This window comes from Schistocerca gregaria, chromosome 4 (genome assembly GCF_023897955.1).
Source record: "Schistocerca gregaria isolate iqSchGreg1 chromosome 4, iqSchGreg1.2, whole genome shotgun sequence".
In the NCBI taxonomy this organism is placed as follows: Eukaryota; Metazoa; Arthropoda; class Insecta; order Orthoptera; family Acrididae; genus Schistocerca; species Schistocerca gregaria.
This window is the reverse complement of record NC_064923.1, coordinates 639,513,035-639,531,071: the sequence shown is the minus strand read 5'-3', so window position 1 is coordinate 639,531,071 and position 18,037 is coordinate 639,513,035. Positions and strand designations below refer to the sequence as shown.

Below are 18,037 nucleotides of genomic sequence, written 5' to 3'. Positions count from 1 at the left end.
TTTCAGTGAAAATAATGGTGTCGCGATAAATTGTTGCCTGCGGAATCTATTTTTCTAGATGTAACTGAAAGATTGGTTCCACATTTAATCGTTGTTCTTATGAATCCACAAGCTTCCTACTCTGCCTCACTTCACGAAGCAAAGATTCCAGCTTCTATTTGAAATAAGCGGGAGGATATTCCCTGTAATTTTATGTTTATAGTTAATCTGGTTATTAGTGCAGATTATCGGCTTTTTTTTTTTTTTGCACAATACTTGTTGCCTCATGTCAATTATATATTGATATGTGAAGTCTTAAGCAAACCATAGTTCTTTACTCTGCATGCCACTTTCCATCCTGATCTACTAGGATGCTAGTAATGTATGAAGTTATTAAATAGAACATGTTACGTTTCCGTTTCCTGAATTAACTTTAAATGTTGGTGAAAATTGATTTATGGCTAAAAACTCTGAATTCGTCCCAGGATATGTTACGGAGCTCAGAAATAACGTTTAGTACGTTCAGTTAAATGAGAACAAGCAAACGCCATGTTTCAGCAATCTACAGACCTCAGGATGAACTAAATGCTAGAAGCAATAGCAGACAGGTGTCTTTCACCATGTTCTAAGCTAATACGGTCAGTAGCTCACACATCTTCATTCTTCGAGATTGTTCCATCGCCACCGTTCCATGCGGCATCTGTGACTCATGCTGCTCAATCTGAGCAGGGTGTTACTCGAGAATGGAACGTATTCAATCCTACGGTAAGAGTTAACAGAGGTGTACTGACAAATGTGGAACCATTCCAATGCGCAAGCAGTACCACCTTGCCCATGCAGGAGCCGTGCCACGTTTACAGCTCTAAGTCTGATGCACGTATTTGAATGTAGTTATGGACTCCCGTGTTATGCAGGTGGGACACTCAGAAGGAAAGTGAAGTACACACATTTACACTCAGTTTTGGGCGTAGTATGAAGAATAAATCATAGAAACCTAGTGATTTGTGATGAGGGTTCCTGTATAAACGCAAAACAGCAAATTTGTACATTGTGACGATTGTGATCAAAGGTAGATTTAAGCGCCAGAGAAGCCATTGCAAATGTGAAATGCTGGTACGCTAATAACCGGTGTAATAGGAAAATACTGAATGCAAACATTCGAACGTAGAGACACTATGTTGTACAGGTGCTGAACGTTACTGTGTGGGCTGGAGCTCCACGTGTGGTACACTTGTTCTGCCATAAAAGGACGGTTGATACACGTTATGTATGACACTGCTGTTGTCTTTCGATGACATTCCAAGTGTGCTCCGCTGGAGACAGATCTCGCCAGGAGCACGCCAAGGCAACATATTGATACTCCGTAGAGCATATTGGGTTGTGGGCGAGTGGTATCCTGGTGGAAAACACCCCCTGTCATGCTTTTGATGAATGGCAGCACAACAGGTCGAATCACCAGATTGACATACAAATTTACAGTCACTGTGCGTGGGACAACCACGAGAATGCTCCTGCTGTCATACGAAATAGCACCCCAGACCATAAATCCAGGCCGTTGCTGGCCCTCACCTTGTCTCCTAACCAACACACGGCCATCACTGGCACCGAGGCAGGAAACGCAGCTGTCCTTGAAGTAACGGATTTGTAACTGTTCGTTGTTTCACTTTGGTGTCAACTTCTGCTCAATTTGCTGCTGCAGATGCAGTACCACGCTCCAGAGTCGTACGCCGGGTACGATGGTCTTCTTTTTCGGTACTGCCACGTGGCCGTCAGGAGACTGGTCAACTTGCAACTGTATTTTCTATTGACCTCCGCTGCCGGCAATCATGTACAGTGGGTACATTCCGGCCAAGTCTTTCTGCAGTAAGGCAGAAGGAACATCCAGCTTCTCGTAGCTGTACTACATGACCTCGTTTAAAGTCAGGGAGATGTTCATGATTGCGCCTCTGTCGCCTTAAAGGCATTCTTTACTAATATCATCTCACTACGTCCAATCTTGAAGGTAACTAACGCTCTTGACCGTTACAGCGCGTATCTAAAGCAAACCTGATTCATCCTCATAATTGCACTACTGCCAACACTCTTATCCGACCGTCGACAAATTTGAATGGACATCATCTTTCAGATGTAGAAACACAGTTGCCAGCTTACACTGCTGGCCATCAAAATTGCTACACCACAAAGATGACGTGCTACAGACGCGAAATTTAACGAACAGGCAGAAGACGCTGTGATATGTAAGTGATTAGCTTCTCAGAGCATTCACACAAGGTTGGCGCCGGTGGCGACACCTACAACATGCTGACATGAGGAAAGTTTCCAACCTATTTCTCATACACAAGCAGCAGTTGACCGGCGTTGCCAGGTGAAACGCTGTTGTGATGTCTCGTGTAAGGAGAGAAATGCGTACCATCACGTTTCCGACTTTGATAAAGGTGGCCTTGGTCGAGATCCAATGACTGTTAGCAGAATATTGAATCGGTAGGTTCAGGAGGGTAATACGGAGCGTCGTGCTGGATCCCATCGGCCTCGTATCACTAGCAGTCGAGACGACAGGCATCTTATTCGCATGGCTGTAACGGATCGTGCAGCCACGTCTCGATCCCTGAGTGAGCAGATGGGGACGTTTGCAAGACAACAACGATATGCACCAACAATTCGACGATGTTTCCAGTAGACTCTACTATCAGCTCGGAGACCATGACTGCGGTTGCCCTTTCGCTGCACCACAGACAGGAGCGCCTGCGATAGTGTACTCAACGACGAACCTGGGTGGACGAATGGCAAAACGTCAGTTTTTCGGATGAATCCAGGTTCTGTTTACAGCATTATGATGGTCGCATCCGTGTTTCGCGACATCGCTGTGAACGCACATTGGAAGCGTGTATTCGTCATCGCCATACTGGTGTATCACCCGGCATGATGGTATGGGGTGCCATTGGTAACACGTCTCGGTCACCTCTCGACCTCTTTTTCGCATTGGCGGCTCTTTGAACAGTGGACGCTACGTTTCAGATGTGTTACGACCCGTGGCTCTACTCTTCCTTAGATCCCTGCGAAACCCCACATTTCATTAGGATAATGCAGGACCGCATGTTGCAGGTCCTGTACGGGCCTTTCTGGACACAGAAAATGGTTGACTGCTGCCCTGGCCAGCACATTCTCCAGATCTCTCACCAACTGAAAACGCCAGTCACTACCCTTGATGAACTAAGGTATCTTGTTGAAACAGCATGGGCAGTTGTACCTGAACACGGAATCCAAGCTCTGTTTGAGTCAAGGCACAGGCGTATCAAGGCCGTTATTACGGCCGGAGTTGGTGGTTCTGGGTATTCATTTCTCAGGATCTAAGAATCCAAACTGCGTGAAAATGTTATCACATGTCAGTTGTAGTATAATACATTTGTCCAATGAACACCCGTTTATCATCTGCATTTCTTCTTGGTGTAGTAGTTTCAATGGCCAGCAGTTTACAGCTTATTCTTGGTGTTTCGATCTTTTTTCCGTCAGTGTATTTTGATACTTTCAGTGCACTTCGTGACATCCTTGGGAACTATCTAATGATCAGTAGTTGTTTGTGAAGTTATTAGCTGAATGGAACTACAAGATACTAAACTAGTATTCGTCGTTAATATCATCCAATCGCTGCTCAAAAGCTCCTCAGTTATCCATCATGTTGTCACACTATCTCCTGCCATTATATCTGTCAAATTTGTCGCTGATACTAGGTTAGCGTCACATCTTTTACGTAGACTACGAAGTTGTGGAGAAATAGAGCCCATCCCTTCCCTATGGTTCATTTAATGGTTGAAGCAAAAGAACTGCTTTCCTCTTCCCTCCATCTACACAGGACAGTGAGCACCAGTGATTTTTAGAAAGCAAGATATTTCTGCTGTTAACGTAGACTATGTCTAGACTTACCCCGGTGCTCCTTGGAGGTGGCGTGCTGCTGCTGCTGGCGCTGCCTAGGGCGCGGTGGCGGCGGCGGCGGCGCGGGGCACGGCTGGCGGCTGCAGGCTCGGGTCTCCGTGCGCTCCCCACCCGCCTCCACGCACAGCTCCAGTCGCTTGCCGTCGTCCACGCAGCGCGAGAAGCGCGACTGCGAGCCCGTGCCGCAAGAGGCGCTGCACTCGCTCCACTCGGACCACTCCACCTCTGTGGGCCAACCGTTCGCAGCGAAAACTAAAACAGGTGCCATTGTTAGTGACAACGTTTCGAGTATTAACTGCGTAACCTTCGTGGGGAAATTGACCTGACGATGGTGTTGACGGCAACGTCCGAAACGCCAAGAAGTAACGGACAGTCCCGACTATAAGAAAAATTACTGTTTTTTAACAATGATGTTAACCAGTGGCGTAGCTAAGTTACGGCAACCGAGGCGCTTCCCCTGGCGATCATTTGCGTCGGGGTGCAGTTGTGTGACGAGTAGAAAATGTGAGGAAGGAACAACGAAAATGGAGAACAGGTAGGACGAAGAAGAATGTGGTAGAAACAGCAGCAGCAGAAGAAGAAGAACAAGAACAAGAAGAACAAGAAAGAAAAAGTAGAGGAGCACTAATAAGGGAAGAGGACGGTGGTATAGACTCCGGTGAGCAATAGTTCCATATGACCTGCTTTTTCTTGGTGCTGATATATTTGTTTCCTGTCTTCGGCTACTAGATGCCAAGTTGAGCCACCTGAATGCCGGTGTAATATGTTTCTTTTTTGCCTTTTTTGGTTTGTTAATTCTCTATGAAATAGGGATGGAAAAACTGACTGGTTAAAATAGATATTGATATTTTAGTTCTCAATAACTGGTAGTTTTCGGTATTTGCTTGCTCCTGGTTGTAACAGGTGTTTTTTTCCCTTTTTTTACTTACAAGCAGATAAAAAAATGGAAATAACAACCGTTCTAATTTTTTTTCATTTTTAAATATACCCTATTTCAAAAACGATTAATTTTTATTCGTGAAATTCGCATTGCTTTGAAATATTGCGTTTTATGGAAAATGGGAGAAGCCATCATTGCTGTTTTAATAACAATGCCGACAGAAACGAACAACAGGCACATGGCATACTGGTACAGCTCTATTGAGACAATAATATACCAATTAACATGTGACGCCAGCGGGGTGGCCGAGCGGTTCTAGGCGCTACAGCCCGGAACCGTGCGACCGCTCCGGTCGCAGGTTCGAATCCTGCCTCGGGCATGGATGTGTGTGATGTCGTTAGGTTTAAGTAGTTCTAACTTCTAGGGGACTGCTGACCTCAGACGTTCAGTCCCATAGTGCTCACAGTCATTTGAGCCGTAAGATGTGGCGTGGGCTATTAGACGGTTTGCATGTACATGCATCTGTGTTATATTAAAGTGGCACCAATGCCAGTCTGAATATATTTGTGATGTGACGCAGTAATGAACTCTAATGCTGCATTTGCTTTAAAAGACTAGAAATTATTCGGTTATTTTTAAGAAATAATAAAAGTGAAAGAAAATTGCAGTGATAAATTAAAAACGCAACTAAAGTTCTTTCATACTTTATAATAAAAATTTGTTCTGTAGTCGTGTTGGTCGCAATTTATGGACTAAGGGACAGTGAAGATTTAACAAAAAATGAGATGGGCGAGGGTGGTAAGGGGCGAGGGGAGATGCGCAGTCGAATTTGTCCTGGGTCCACGTAATGTGTTTTCATCTACATGTAGCCATTGGAATGGACATACTAACACGAAAAATAGAGTTCTTCAAGGTCTGATTTCATCGTTTCGCACTAGCTATTCCAGTGCTCAAATGGTGATAAACTTCCCGTTTGCAACATGGTTTTTGTGCAGATTTTCAAAAGTTTAAGTCGCTTTGAGAATACTGGTGATTTTTTGTAGTATTCAACCACATATCACTCTTCGAGAAACCAGAGAACGGTGGATGGACTAAGTCTTCTTTCATTTTATTCAATATATTGAGCTCAGTGATGTGAGTCCAAATTTTTCTATTTTTGTTCGATTTCTATGTTTAATACGGGTAATAATAAGCATAGAAAACAGAATATTGGTTACTTCAGAAGCCGATTATTTTTAAAAGTTAGGCTGAACTGCCTTTGGAAAAAAAGAACCAATACAACCGGAAACCGGCTGTTTCAGAGATAATTGCCTGTGGTGTCACCGCCAGATACCACACTTGCTAGGTGGTAGCCTTTAAATCGGCCGCGGTCCGTCAGTATACGTCGGACACGCGTGTCGCCACTATCAGTGACTGCAGACCGAGCGCCGCCACACGGCAGGTCTAGAGAGACTTCCTAGCACTCAGCCCAGTTGTACAGCCGACTTTGCTAGCCATTGTTCACTGACTTCTACGCTCTCATTTGCCGAGACGATAGTTAGCATAGCCTTCAGCTACGTTATTTGCTACGACCTAGCAAGGCGCCAGTATCCGTACTATTGATATTGTGAATCATGTACCATGAAGAGCGACGTTCTCCATCATTAATGGATTAAAGTTAAGTATTCCACCAGCTACGTCCGTTTTTCTCAATTCTGGTTCCCTTGTCATGTTCCAGACCTCACGCCAGCCTGCGTGAGATAAAACGCGTGCATTTCGGCCTCCTTTAGAAACACGGTTGGCTCTCCTGCCAACCACAACATTGCCAATGAGAAACGATTCGCGATATAGTTTCTGTCATTGCGGCTTTGTGTTGTGAGTTCTTCTATACTTTGTTTTGTACCATACCAAAAACAATTAACGTGCAGCTTTAAAATTTGTTCGTAGTCTTGCTGATCGCAATGAATGGCGTAAGGGACAATTAAGATTTAACAAAAAGTTGAGAGATGGGCAAGGGTGGTAACAGACGGTGATGGAGGTACGCACACGTATTTGTTCTAGGTGGCAATAATCACGGAGGTTCAAAAAAATGGGTATGAATTCTTAAGGGACCAAACTGCGGAGGTCATCGGTCCCAAGACTTACACACCAATTACACACTACTTAAACTAACGTATGCTAAGAACAACATACATACATCTATGCCTGAGGGAGAACTCGAACCTCCAGCGGGAGGGGCGGCACATCCCCTAGGCCGCGCGGCCACTCCGCTCGGCGACACTGAGGTCAACACATAATATACAACAGAGGTTCTTAAATAAAACACCCTTGGATCGCGCATAATTTGTTCAATTTTAAAATTCATACGTCATGTGACTAGTATCGATCGTGGTACGATCATCATCAGACCATTAGAATTCCATGATGGCGGCTGGAGAGAGTGGAGAGGATCAGTCCGCTATGTAGCAACGATAAACATAAGCAATGTTTTTATTTCAAAAAGTTGTATCCTGATTTTTAGTCGGTCCTACTCAGGAATAACGTTTCAAAAGATACAAAAAATGCCAAATACCCGGCTGCACGGTAATTTATTCGTAACAATTAGAGATGCATAAAATTTTAATTTGTGACGATAATATCCTCGGCATAAACTCTTAACACAATCCAAAGTAACTTGTAAAATAGTCAAAACCACTTTCGTACATAGGCCCAAAATGCAACATAAATCCAACGTGAGCCTTACACTTCATTAAATATAAATACATTTTAAAGTGAGAACTTTCGATTTCAAAAAACATTCGCCTCACGCAGACGGTTGTTGGCTCGAGGTCTCGCGAGCACGAGGTCCCGGGTTCCATTCCCGGTGGGGTCAGGGATTTTTCCTGCCACGAGATGACTGGGTGTTGTTGTGTCGTCTTCATCATCATCATTCATCCCCATTACGGTCGGAGGAAGGCAATGGCAAACCACCTCCGCTAGGACCTTGCCTAGTAAAGCGGCGCGGGCTCCCGCGTCGCTCCTCTACGCTCTGTAAAGAAGTATGGGACTCATCATCATCATATGTGACGCATCGGTTCCTTGCTGAATGTCGTCCGAACTGTTGGATAATGCACATTCCCTGTAAGAGTAAAAATAGTTCTAAAACAGTACTCATGTAGGCCTATGAGGAGATCAGATCAGACAACTCGTGTAAATAATAAAACATTACTGCACAGAAAAGGCGCACTTTGGCTGCAGTCTTCCCGCTTTAGTATTTAAATAGGTTATGGACTGATTGTGTGTATGATTAACGTAACAGTTAGGGTCTACGAAACTGAATCAATATGTACATTGCACAACACAATTAAAAGGTCACTTTTTAAAATTCCCACAACGGTCTCCCAGTACGACGCATTAGTTTGAAACTTGGGTCAAAGAAGCCTATAACCTTTCTCCGAATTAAACTTATATGGATATGGAGTCTGTTCTTTGGAACTTGTCTGAAGCAACAGACACCATTGACGACCTGCAGCCATCTAGAACGAAATTATAATTATATATTCAGACACCCAGCTGCTGACGGGCGTTGATATAGATGAACGGGGGCAGGTGGAAATATGTACCCCGACCGGGACTCGAACCTGGGATCTCCTGCTTAAATGGCAGACGCTCTATCCATCTGTGCCACCGAGGGCACAGAGGATGGTGCGACTGCAGGGACTATCTCGCGCATGCCTCCCGCAAGACCCACATTCTCACCTTATATTTCCACACACTACATTCGTAGTGTCCCAACCCAACACACTCATAACTTGTGGAAGACATTCTTACCAAGTCCCTTAAGAGATTGGGTAATATGTGTGCAACCACACAGAAGAGGAAGGTCATGGCCGGTATCGAAGAACTATATATTTATATGGATATGGTGTCTGTTCTCCATGTCCGAAAGAACACTATTCTCTGTGCCCTCGGTGGCTCAGATGGATAGAGCGTCTGCCATGAAAGGAGGAGATCCCGGGTTCGAGTCCCAGTAGGGGCACACATTTTCACCTGTCCCCTTTGATATATATCAACGCCCGTCAGCAGCTGAAAGTATTAACATATAATTCTAATTCCTCCGTAGTGGTGCAAAACCGTGGCGCCCACCGACGTCACCCTCGGAGTCGGACACGCAGCATACATCAGTGGTGTCGACACAAGAGAAAAAAAAGTCTACATCTCAAAAGTTCTGCCCAATGCCACCATGAACGTGTCACACGGTTGAAAGGCCGGCATACCCCCTCTCAGCCACATTGCACACCTTCTCTTGTCGCCTCTGCGATGGAGGCCAAACTCACGACTCTTAGCACTGAAAGCACGCGATTTTATTATGGGTGGCCAACGAAAACATTTCAAGCACACCACCCCTCAGTAGTGACACTAAAAGACCTCAGAGAATGGAATAAAGGGCGTCAACGAATCCACGCCTTTCCCTGTGGCGTTGATGTCAACACAAATCGCGGTCAAAACTGACAGCTCGCAACGCAGCGAGCAACAGGGTGAAGCTCTTGAAAGCTTTGACACTGCGATGGAGGCCAAACTCACGACTCTTAGCACTGAAAGCACGCGATTTTATTATGGGTGGCCAACGAAAACATTTCAAGCACACCACCCCTCAGTAGTGACACTAAAAGACCTCAGAGAATGGAATAAAGGGCGTCAACGAATCCACGGCTTTCCCTGTGGCGTTGATGTCAACACAAATCGCGGTCAAAACTGACAGCTCGCAACGCAGCGAGCAACAGGGTGAAGCTCTTGAAAGCTTTGACACTGCTGACACTCCAGGACATTATAACCCTTCTCTAAGAGCACCGTGGGGCTGCAACCCCATTGAAAGTGATCTCACCGCTTTGGAGTGTAACGCGGCCACAATTTTTGGTCACGTGTACTACATCGGAACTCTAGGGACCGTTCAACGCAATACGAAGAACACTATCCCAAGCAGCTCAAAAATGGCTCTGGGCGCTGTGGGACTTAACATCTGAGGTCATCAGTCCCCTAGAACTTAGAATTACTTAAACCTAACTTACCTAAGGACATCACACACATCCATGCCCGAGACAGGACTCGAACCTGCGACCGTAGTGGTAGCGCGGTTCCAGACTGAAACACCTAGAACCTCTCTGTCACAGTGGCCGACTTCCTAAGCCGCATAGCGTTTTTACTCTTCTTCAGCCCTCCTGTGTTGCGCACCCCTGAACGTGATCATGAAAGGGAGGAGGGGAAGTCATCGACACACTCACACATGCGTAAACTGCAAAGGGTTCTTCTAAAATGCCCCCCCCCCCCACCCACCTAACCACCACCATCACTCCCCAGTTTGGGAACTCCCTCCGTTCCTTGCACGTACCTTTGTTGGGCGATTTAAAGATATCTATGCACAAAGACGGCCACTTACTAATCTCTAGGTGCCTGTGCGACCGGCTGCCGCTTCGACAAACCTCAGCTGAGTGGCACTACATTACTAAACTAGCGCCTAGTGGACGCGCACAAAATCTCAGACCTGTCGAAAGGGATGCCTGTCGCACCAGTGCCTAGGAATCAGTGAATGATTCTCTCTATCCAGGGAAATTTTTGAAGTATCCGACAAAGGTAACCCATTTGTACCGAGGTTGTTGGCGATATCAGAGGTCTCAGAGGGACTCTTTGCCGTTTTATCCCAGCATGTGTCAAAATCTCACATACCTCCCCCCTCCTCGTCCCGCCTCCGTGATCACGCCACGGGAGGGCGTGAAACAGGAGAGCTGAAGAAGCCCAAACACACCTTGCTGCTTCCGATCAAGTGTCAATTTCGTCGAATGGTTTTGAACAGTCCATAGTGATTCCATTATGTACACGAGAACAAAACTTGCGGTCGCGCTACGCTCCAAAGAGGCGTGATCGCGTTCAGTGGAGCTGCAAGCTCAGGATGTCTTTAAAGAAGGATTAAATAGTCCGTGATTTCTCAGCAGTGTGTCGTTCTGTTGCTCATTTCTCTGGGAACTGTTTCCTTGGACTTCGAAAATTTGTGGAAATAAACGCTACAGAGAAAGATGCGGTTTCATTGACGCCTTTCCTGTTATCCCCTGAGGATTTTTTTTTATCATTTCTGAGCAGGGGTGTGTCCTAAATGTTTTTCCTGGGCCACCCGTAGGCAAACGGAGTGATTTCAATGCTGGGTGTTGCAGTTCTGACTTCTCTCAGAGGTGTCAACAGAAGGGGTAAAACGTCTGTAAGTTCGCAAATAATCATTAAAGGGACAGCCCAAATCGTTTAATTAGTTATTACATTTAATGCTGATTCAATGAATCTGTCTCGCAAACAGTTGATGATGATTCAGTGAATGTTTCGCAAACATTTAATGATAATTTAGTGACTCTATTTCGCAACAGACACGTTAACAGAGGTCGACCAGAGGTTCATGAACTCACACCACCTATTGCCGGAACCGCCCGTTTCTGAGTCAAAAACATACTTGTAGAATGAGAAGAGTTACCCCAAAATACAATAACATAAGACACAAGCGAATGAAAGAAGCAAAGTAGACTAATTTTCGCGTCGAAGTATCACTCACTACTGATACCGTTCGAATAGTAGAAATGGCAGTATTAAGACTTTGAAAAGATCCTAAACGTGGGCTTTGCACGACAGCTTACTACTATCTCAACAAAAAATGGTTCAAATGGCTCTGAGTACTATGGGACTTAACTTCTGAGGTAATCATTCCACTAGAACTTAGAACTACTTAAACCTAACTAACCTAAGGACATCACACACATCCATGCTCGAGGCAGGATTCGAACCTGTAACCGTAGCGGTTTTGCGATTCCAGACTGTAGCTCCTAGAACCGCTCGGCCAGTTTGGCCAGCTACAATCTGAACACCTAGAAATTTGAACTGTTCAGTTTCACTAATCATATGCCCATTCTGTCAAATTAAAACGTCAGGTTTTGTTGAACTGTGCGTTAGAAACGATAAAAACTGAGTCTTACTGTGATTTAACGTTAGTTTATTTTATAGAAGCCATGAATTGAGATCATGTACTGCACTATTTGAAACCGAGCCAATGTTGCACACAGCATCCTTTATTACCAAGCTAGTGTAATCAGCAAACATAAATATTTTTGAGTTACTCGTAATACTAGAGGGTATATCATTTATATAAATAAGGAACAGGAGCGACCCCAACACTGATCCCTGCGGCACCCCCCACTTGACAGTATCCCACTCAGATCCCACATCACAGCCGTTATCAACATTGTGAATAATGACCTTTTGCTGCCAGTTGCTAAGATAAGAGGTGAACCAATTGTGAGCTACTCCCCGTATTCCGTAATGGTCCAACTTCTGGTGCAATATTTTGTGATCAACACAATTAAATGCCTTAGTTAAATCAACAAATACGTCAAGCGTTCGAAACTTTTTGTTTAGCTCATCCAGTACCTCACAGAGAAAAGAGAATTCATCATTTTCAGTTGCTAAACGACTTCTAAAGCCGAACTCCACATTTGACAGCAAATCATATGCTTTAAAATGATGAATTATCCTTACATACACAGCCTTTTCAATAACTTTTGCAAACACTGATGGCATAGAAATACGTCTAAAATGATCTACATTATCCCTTTCTCCCTTTTTATAAAGCGGCTTTACTACTGAGTACTTTACTCGCTCAGGAAACTGACCATTCCTATAGGAAAAATTACAAATATGGCTAAATACAGGGCTAACATGCGCAGCGCAGTAGTTTAATATTCTACTAGACACTCCATCATAACCATGAGAGTCCTTAGTCTTTAGTGATTTAATTATTGACTCATATTACTACGAGTGCTCATTTCAGAATAACGTGTACTGGGTGCGAGACATGGGGAGGAATTAGTGTTACACACTCGTTATTTGCCACTGAAATATCACTTTCATTGGCCTACACATCCCTACTCTCAATTCCACACACATCAAATTTCATTCAGTTACAAGGGCGTGATGCGCACTTCCTCTAACCTAAATTGTCTCTTAATTCAGCGGTATACATGCGATGGGGCGATATGATAGGTTGCTCTTGGGGTTACATAATCACGATTCTACCCCTCCGATTTTGGTGGGAACAACATAGCACACTAAGATGTGATCTGATAGTCGAAGGTAGTGTGGTACGCAAGCAGACACAAGTACGCACAGTCAATAGACAAAAGACTCTCAAGACCTACATTAAACTTCTACAATAACGATCGTATACTACGATGAACTAACGACCCCATTTCATTAACACCTTGTCATTGCAAATAAAATTACTCATCATCTTTGTTCGCTCTTGGATAGTTCAAATCTTCACACGAAACCCACTCAATCCATACTCTGCGTTTCCACAAGAACGATCGTTTATCTCATCGACTGGGCAGCCAAGTCCACATGGTAGCTTCGAAACTAGTGGCTCCAAATTACTCACCGTCTGTGATCGTTGTTGGATTTTACGTTACAATTCCATACGCAAAGCCTAACTGAATTTCATTTAGGATGATGGTGGCCGTTTCTCATAACAGCACTGCACAGTTGACAGCGTGGAAACACAGACCAACAAATAAAAAAGAAATAAAAAACAAATCCTGCGAAAAGAATCGTTAAATATTTGACACTATTCACGCGTCTAATTATAAACTGAAAGTAAAATAAGGAAACGGTTACTCCTTGTCACACCGTTACGACCACATGTTTAAAGGTTGCACATGCCAGTGAAATGAAATAATTGATTTCTCTCTGGGAACTCAACTGAAAAACTATTGTGGATGCTGAAGGCACCTTAGGATTAACAACTTAAAACTAGATTACAAAGCTCTTCACGCTCCCGCTAGAATCGTGAACTCTAACTATCCAATATAGTCGGAAAACAATTCAAAAAGTTGATCGTAATGTAACTGTGAAAATGTTCGAAAACAACGAATTATTGACCTAACGTATGATTTACCTAATCCTATTATTAAACTAGCAAACTGATTGAAGGAGAGCAGCACACGTTCCTTCCATCCTCCTAGCCATCCGTACCCAGAGTGACGAAAATTATGGCGGAGCTTCCTTAACGGTCACTCTACTCATCCCCGAAGGGTAGGAGAGGACTTGGGTCAATTATCCCCGTATACTTTGCTACTACTGGTGCATCTTTTCCAGTCTACCTACGAGAGTTTAGTTGGCACCAAACCAAACGAAACATGCATCTTTGCATTACATCTGTCCTACTCATAGAATCACGTATTAAATATCCATTCTGACAAATTGATACAGAAGAAATGAACAGACTAAGTAACAAGAAAAAATGGGTGTGTCGAAAGGAGAGAGGAAAATTAAAGGACTAGAAGTGAAGATGAAATTGAGAATACAAACAACTGTCACGAAAAATCAAAGAATGAGTTTTGAGGAAACGTTCAAAACGTGAAAATTAGAAGTACACGAGGAAAGAAAATACTTACAAGAAACTGACAATGACATAATTTGACAGTCATATAAAAAACCACCTGAAAAGATATTTCAGAGACAGTTAAAGCAGAAATACTGATACAGTTAACTATTGAAATGCTAGACGAAGTATCCTTACGTGTATCACAAGTAGAACAAAACACAGACACCGTCAGCCAAGTTGTTGAAGCAGAGGAAGAGACAGCGGAAAAATGTTTGAAAAAAGATAGTAGACAGTAAATTACACCTAAAAGCAGTTTTCCTCGAAGGACAGACTGCAGTTATTGCCAGAAACGACCCTCCCATAGGATTCATACGGAGCCAGATCTTATCAATAAAATCTAAAAATATGTCGGTGTTTTTATGACACCATTACAATCGGTGTGAAGCGGAGACCCAATTCCCAGTTAATATACGCCCAGAGGAAGACCACCGCAACACAGCCGAAACGTCGGTCTGATACTTCCAAGGATTTTCGGGTTGAAGGACATCCACTTGGACCACAAACTTTATGTGGCTGTCATTCTGAAGTCTGTTCTCTAGTCATATTATTTAACTTTATTGCTTTTTGCCACAATCGTCTGTTAAGCTAGTCGTGTGTGCCACCTGTCTGTGAATCATGTAAATTTTGTTATATGTGTTACAGTCTTTTAGCTGTTTGTGTATCGTATTTGCTGAAAAAAAAAGAGTTTTGGGACTAGTCAATCTGGGTCCGCCTCATATCACCGTCCCGTAAACTAGCTGGCTGGGCATTCAGTTACATAGGCAGCACACCCTAAGATGCTAAAGACCTATTAGAGGACGTGCAAAATAATGTGATGGGTAGATACGCCGTTTGCAGGGCACGTGTGGACAGAGCGCCAGTGGAGGGGCCTGCGGACAGGCACTTATGGGAAATTCCGAGGGTTGGAGGGGAAGTGCAGTTCTAAACTGAAGCCTACTCTCATATTTTTGGAAAATATTAAGAGGAGTCCACCCACACATCTGCATAGTGACAGTTCAAATAGATGTAGTTTCATCTCTGCTTTCGTTAGAGATAATTCCATTGAGAACGCACCAAAAGTAACGATTTATTTTCTCCTGGCTTGTTAACAATTTGCAACTTACAGAGAAGCTTCATGAGTGGCGGATTTTGAGTAAAAATTACATTTCATTTGCCAAACCACAGTGGAGTTTATACAATGTCACTTCACTAACGTATTATACAGGCACAGGTGTGAGAGAATTCTGGAACCATGGTTTATTAGTTTTATTAAGTAGCAACTGATGGAAAGTAAGGTCAATAGCTTGTGAAAAACCACAGCGTCGCACAAAAATGAACGTGTAGTATTTTCCTCGTGTTGTTCTAAATCCCAAAGCACTTCTCGTTTTATCAGCTATCGATAGCCCTTAGCAAATTACATTCTTTCGTCGAAAAGGTCCGAAGTTAGTGGAATAACACAGTAGATAGTGAATTTTTGCTCAATAACCATATGGCAAAGTACTCTCGCTCTTGTGTGCTACCATTTGCCATAATCTCAAATGGTTCGAAAGGCTCTGAGCACTATGGGACTTAAATGCTGAGGTCATCAGTCGCCTAGAACTTAGAACTACTTAAACCTAACTAACCTAAGGGCATCACACACATCCACGCCCGAGGCAGGATTCGAACCTGCGACTGTAGCGGTCGCGCGGTTCCAGACTGAAGCGCCTAGAACCGCTTGGCCACACCGGCCGGCCCAAAATCTCATTTCCAGGTCTCAAACCGTTTATGAAATATGAAGATATTTTCTCAGGCTTGGTGAAAGAGACCACCAGCCAAATCTAAAAAAATTCAGTATGTTAGCTAAATTTCATATACAGCACCATATTAAGTAATATGCATCAAACAATAAATTATAGCGACAGCTATTTTTCATTGCAAACCTTTCGAATTTCATGAATTGTCTACGTAAGTTCTAGTATGACAGTAATTGTGACCATTAACGAAATGGTAAGCTCTTTGTTATGAAGCTGACTTACGAAGCTATAGGTACAACAAAAATAAAACTTTTTTCCCAATAGTTTCTGTAAAATAGTGTGATAAACTTGCAGGGCGTGCGCCTAACTTCTGTTGTCGCAGCGCGTCGCAAACCGGCCGATAGTGGGCAATCAATGCCGACCTGCCCTTCTGAAAAAACGAGTAAGGCGCTCGTCGCTTTGGACAAAAATTGGTTACAATGCGTCTGCCACTGTATCTTGCGCGGTCTCTACCGTTAGAAGTTCAGAATTAATACATCGTTACCTACGTTCAGTGACGATACACTGTGTCTACAGCCAGTTGGCTTTGTTTTCTTCATTTACATGTTTATTTTCTTTTTATTGTTGGTTTTTGAAGTTTTATGTGTGTGTGTGTGTGTGTGTGTTTGTGTGTGTGTGTGTGTGTGTGTGTGTGTGTGTATTGTGTGAGGCATAAAGTTCCAAAAGCAATAAGAGAGTACTGTAACTCGGCTGAAGAACGTGAAACTTTTCGGTCTGCTAATTGTGTAGCCTGTTCCGGAAAGAGGGATGCATGGCACATGTGCCGGGTTAATGCGCTAGCGTTTACGTCACGGGAGTGAAAACACTGTTCCCGCAGACAGCGAAGTACAGCGGCGTAACAGAGAGTGGCTGTGACGTCACGTGTACACACAGTGGTGACAATGTCGTCTAAACAGCGGCAAAAACGTCACGGGAGAGCGCACACACGGACGCATGAGCCCTTTGTCTCCATTCCTCTGCGACTGCGACGACAACGAGTCGCCAAGAGCACTCGAGGCTCGCCAGTTGTCCCCAGGAGGTCGTAACTCCCTGTTCCCTCTTTACAGCTATCAGCCCCCACTGCCACACCGCACGTTACGGCAGAGAGACCTTCGACACCAAAAGCCGACGACCACTACGATGCTCTTCGTATTCATTATGACACACGACAATGCAGCAGTCTGGTACCCACGAGTGTTCCCGTGAATATGTACAGTGACATGGCATCTTCATCGTCGCCGGATATCATACCCCTTTAGCAAAGGTGGAAAATAGTGATGGTGATTATTTTCTCCCCGGAACCACGCTGTGCAGAATTTACAAAGGCGTATGAAAAATAATTTTAAGACTGTTTTCGGTCCGTTGCTGGGCCTTGCTTAGTGATGTATAACTTAAACCACGCTCATCCAAGAATTGCGCCCGGCGGGAGCGCCCGCGCCCCGTGGGCGCAAGGCAGTGTAGTTCAGCGCCCCGTCCGCGACCGTGTGTCGCTAGTGTTGCCGTAGGAGCGAAGAGAGAGAGAGAGAGAGAGAGAGAGAGAGAGAGAGAGAGAGAGCTGCGGAACGAGTGTGAGAGCGAACAGCACTGCTCTGCGCTGTACTCTCAAGCGGTCAGATCTGACATAAACAAAATATTCTACTCTAGAATTAATTTTATGTAAGGGATATAGAGTCTCATTCTTACAGTTAGTAGTTACCAGTAAGTATTTTTTGTTTTCATGCTACAATTTTTTGTATGCCTTTTCAGAGTTTAGAAATCGGATCCCCAGTTTGCTGTTTTGTACGTTATATTTTTAACTGACCAAGTTTGAAAATGTATTAAAATGGAATAAAGTTTATATAACTCTTTAATTCTTACAGTCAACATTGTTGAAGAAGACAATTAACATTTTACACGATTTTCTTCTTCGAGGAAACGATTTTGTCTAGGCTAGCTACAATATTCCGTGAGACTGCTAACCTCAAAGGATTGGTCAAATTTTTATCGCCAAGTAATGAAGGGTTCTTAGTTTTAGCAATCTTTAAAAGAGAGAAAAAGCGCTCACAAATGTACGTGGAACCAAAC

The 18,037-nt window shown here is 43.9% G+C and overlaps 1 protein-coding gene across 1 annotated transcript in view; it reads right to left on the bottom strand.

Moving 5' to 3' along the window:
• Window positions 1-18,037, bottom strand: part of LOC126267234 (uncharacterized) — a 451,503-nt gene that overhangs the window by 125,622 nt on the left and 307,844 nt on the right. The window contains exon 8 of the mRNA XM_049972216.1: window positions 3,901-4,134. Within this exon, the coding sequence (XP_049828173.1) occupies window positions 3,901-4,134 (234 nt within the window). The remainder of the gene's footprint in view (window positions 1-3,900; window positions 4,135-18,037) is intronic.